This window comes from Bubalus kerabau, chromosome X, assembly GCF_029407905.1.
Source record: "Bubalus kerabau isolate K-KA32 ecotype Philippines breed swamp buffalo chromosome X, PCC_UOA_SB_1v2, whole genome shotgun sequence".
Taxonomy (NCBI): domain Eukaryota; kingdom Metazoa; phylum Chordata; class Mammalia; order Artiodactyla; family Bovidae; genus Bubalus; species Bubalus kerabau.
In genome coordinates, this window is record NC_073647.1 from 123197909 (window position 1) to 123200725 (window position 2817).

Sequence of the window (2817 nt, forward strand, 5' to 3'; positions counted from 1 at the left end):
TTACCTTTTCCGAATTCAATTGTAATTAGCCTCCAATTAAAATAAAAAATAAAAATAAATAAATGTTTTAAAAGAAGCAAACATAAATAAATAAAAATAACCTGGGGCTACACACACAAAAAATAATAACGATACCTGCACCTCAATGTTCATCGCTGCATTATTTACAACAGCCAGGTCATGGAAGCAACCTGAATGTTCACTGAGAGTAATAGATAAAGACATGGTGCATATATACTATGGAATATTACTCAGCTATTAAAAATAAGAGAGTGAGAGGGGCTTGGTTAAGGCCAGGAGGGTTTCATGGCTCTTGTAATAACCCACAAATCTGTGCAGTGAACATCTTGACAGTGAAGCATCTGTTAATATTTGGCTGAATGAGCACCAGTTGTCAAGAAATGTTTCTTGGATTAAACAAGCACCTACTTCACCAAGCTCTATGCACACCAGACACCGTTACTGTCAGACACTCCGGCAGAGGCTAAGCCAGTGCCAAGCTTCCATCAGTAGAGGAAGGAGGGAGATAGAGGGTGTCACTAGACAGAGGGGAGCAGAGAGGGAACCAAGGTGAAGACTGTGTGGTTCCCAGATGTAGCCCTGGCTTCCTCCTCTGCACAGCACTCTACCCCCACAAGGTGCAGCAGGCCAGGCCAGGGTTCTCACAGCCAGAGGCCCAAGCATCCAGCAATCACATGAGAACCAGGCCTGGCCGCCCCTTGGGGGACCTGTCCAAGCAGCTGGGGAGGGAGACACAGGCAGCCATCTGTTAAGGGTGTGGCCTGTGCCAGGCTCTGTGTTAAGTCACAGTTTACAGGCACATGGTGACTTCATCTCTGGGAAAACCCCAAGATGGAGGAACTCTGATTATCCCTGTTTTACAGATGAGGAAGCTGCTGCTCACAGGAAACAGACGGATGTCCAAGATCACACAGCCAGAAAGTGGTGAACTGGGATGGCGAACCCAGGTCCACTGACCCCACTGTTGAAGCCAGCTGGGCAGCCTCTGCCCAGTCCTGTATGACAGGCCAGGAGCAGCAGGGGGGGGCCCTTCGGCATCTGGTGAACGTCCACAGAGAGTGTCACAGCACTGGCTAAGAAGCCCCGTCTCAAGTCCCTTTTTTGGAATGAGATGGTAAAATAATACATGAACTCAACATGGCCATAATTCCTCTTATGTGTATTTCTTTATGGTTTCCCCATCACTCTTCAATCTTCATGGAAAAGTCCTGCCCCATTAAGTTCACACTGACTGCTCTACCATCCTCTTCAATCACTCCCCTTGGCTTCACCTCCCACTTTTAGATGTTCCCCATCAGGAATAAAGCCTTAGGCTCTTCCCTCACGGTTTTCAGCCCCTCCCCCATTACCACCATCCTTCGGGGAATTCAAGAGGCCCTCTGCGCGCCAACCTCCCAACCTCCCTGGTCTGGACTCCTTCAGAGCCAGTGAGGAAGTCCTGCCCCGCAACCTCAGCCAGCGACTCCCCCCAGGACCACACCCCATACTGTCACCATCGGAAACTGCTCCCCGATTTCAGGATTCCAGCATCCCTCCCTAACCACCCACTCCACCCCTCCATCCCTCATGAGAGGACCCCCCTGCCACCCCATGTCACCCAGACACCTCAAGGACAAATGACAGAAAGCAAGCAGTTACAAGCACAGCCATGAACACTTTAATAGCAGCGCTAAGGGCAGAAGACCAGGCCTCCCTCATCTGTGGGCAGTCTGGGGCGAGATGAAGCTACTGATGAGGTGTGGCTGGACTCAGGGGCCTGGGCATCCCTAATTCTCAGGAGCGGGTGGTGAAGCTTCAGGCTGAGAGAAGGCACGGGGCTGGAAGAGGCGGCGGAGATTCTCATTGTTGATCAGCGCCATCTGCACGTGCTCCGGGCCGATGCGCACCTTGTGGTTGGTGCAGGCCTCCTTCCCCGCCTGGTCCAGGATGTTGGCTATCAGGTACTCAAGGACTGCGGTCAGGAACACGGGCGTCGCTGAGCTCAGGTGGTTGGTGAACTGACTTCGCAGGAGGCGGTCCACGTGGCTCACAGGGAACTGCAGCCCGGCCCTGGTGGAACGGGAGAGGGAGTGTCTCCTGCTGCGACGGCGGTTCCAGAGGTGTCTTCCCGGAGACATGGTGTCGGCTGGATGCTGCCTCTATCAGCTCAGACTGATGATACCTCTGGCTGGGGCCTCCTGAGATGCCAGTGTCTCTCTGCTGGCTGTGTCCCCTTGCTCAGGTCTCTTATTGCTCAGGGAGCTGCCTTTGTGACAGCTCAGGCTTTGTGATGTCATCAGTAGCCAATTGGCCCTGACCAGGACTGGCCTAGAAATGGCTGATAGGAAATCTGGTCTCTCTGTTGAAAAGACCATCTCTTGAAGGGAAGTTTTAACTTTCTGTCAGACTACAACATTCTAGCTAAAAATGTGTTTCAATGAAAAACTAATCTATGTCTGTAAAACACAACTCTGGGTTATTTCATTCCAGTCTTACATCATCTTTGAGCCCTTTTACATCCTTTTGGAAGCCTGTAGGTCACTGATACAACCTTTGCTCAAGGCTCAATTTCCTTTTCATACAGCAATCAAACAATCTGGCCTCTATTAATGTATTTATCCTACTATTTCTGATCAATATTACTTTTCCATTCTTTGGTTTCTCTTGTCAACTAGTTATAACATCTGCCCATTTCCTTATGTGATAAATGCTTTAATACATGTTCCTATCTAGGTAAGTGTCAGGATTTTATACTTATTTGATAATTATCTTTGTTTTGGAAGACACACCCATATGTCCAATTGTTCCACCTATCAT

The 2817-nt window shown here is 49.5% G+C and overlaps 1 protein-coding gene across 1 annotated transcript; it reads right to left on the reverse strand.

The window, feature by feature from the left end:
* Nucleotides 1–1662: 1662 nt before the first annotated feature.
* LOC129640136 (histone H2A-beta, sperm-like) lies at nt 1663–2323 on the reverse strand. Its single transcript, XM_055565389.1, has one exon. It carries the CDS (start codon nt 2136–2138, stop codon nt 1788–1790), a length of 351 nt encoding a protein of 116 aa, XP_055421364.1. The 5' UTR covers nt 2139–2323; the 3' UTR covers nt 1663–1787.
* Nucleotides 2324–2817: the final 494 nt, after the last annotated feature.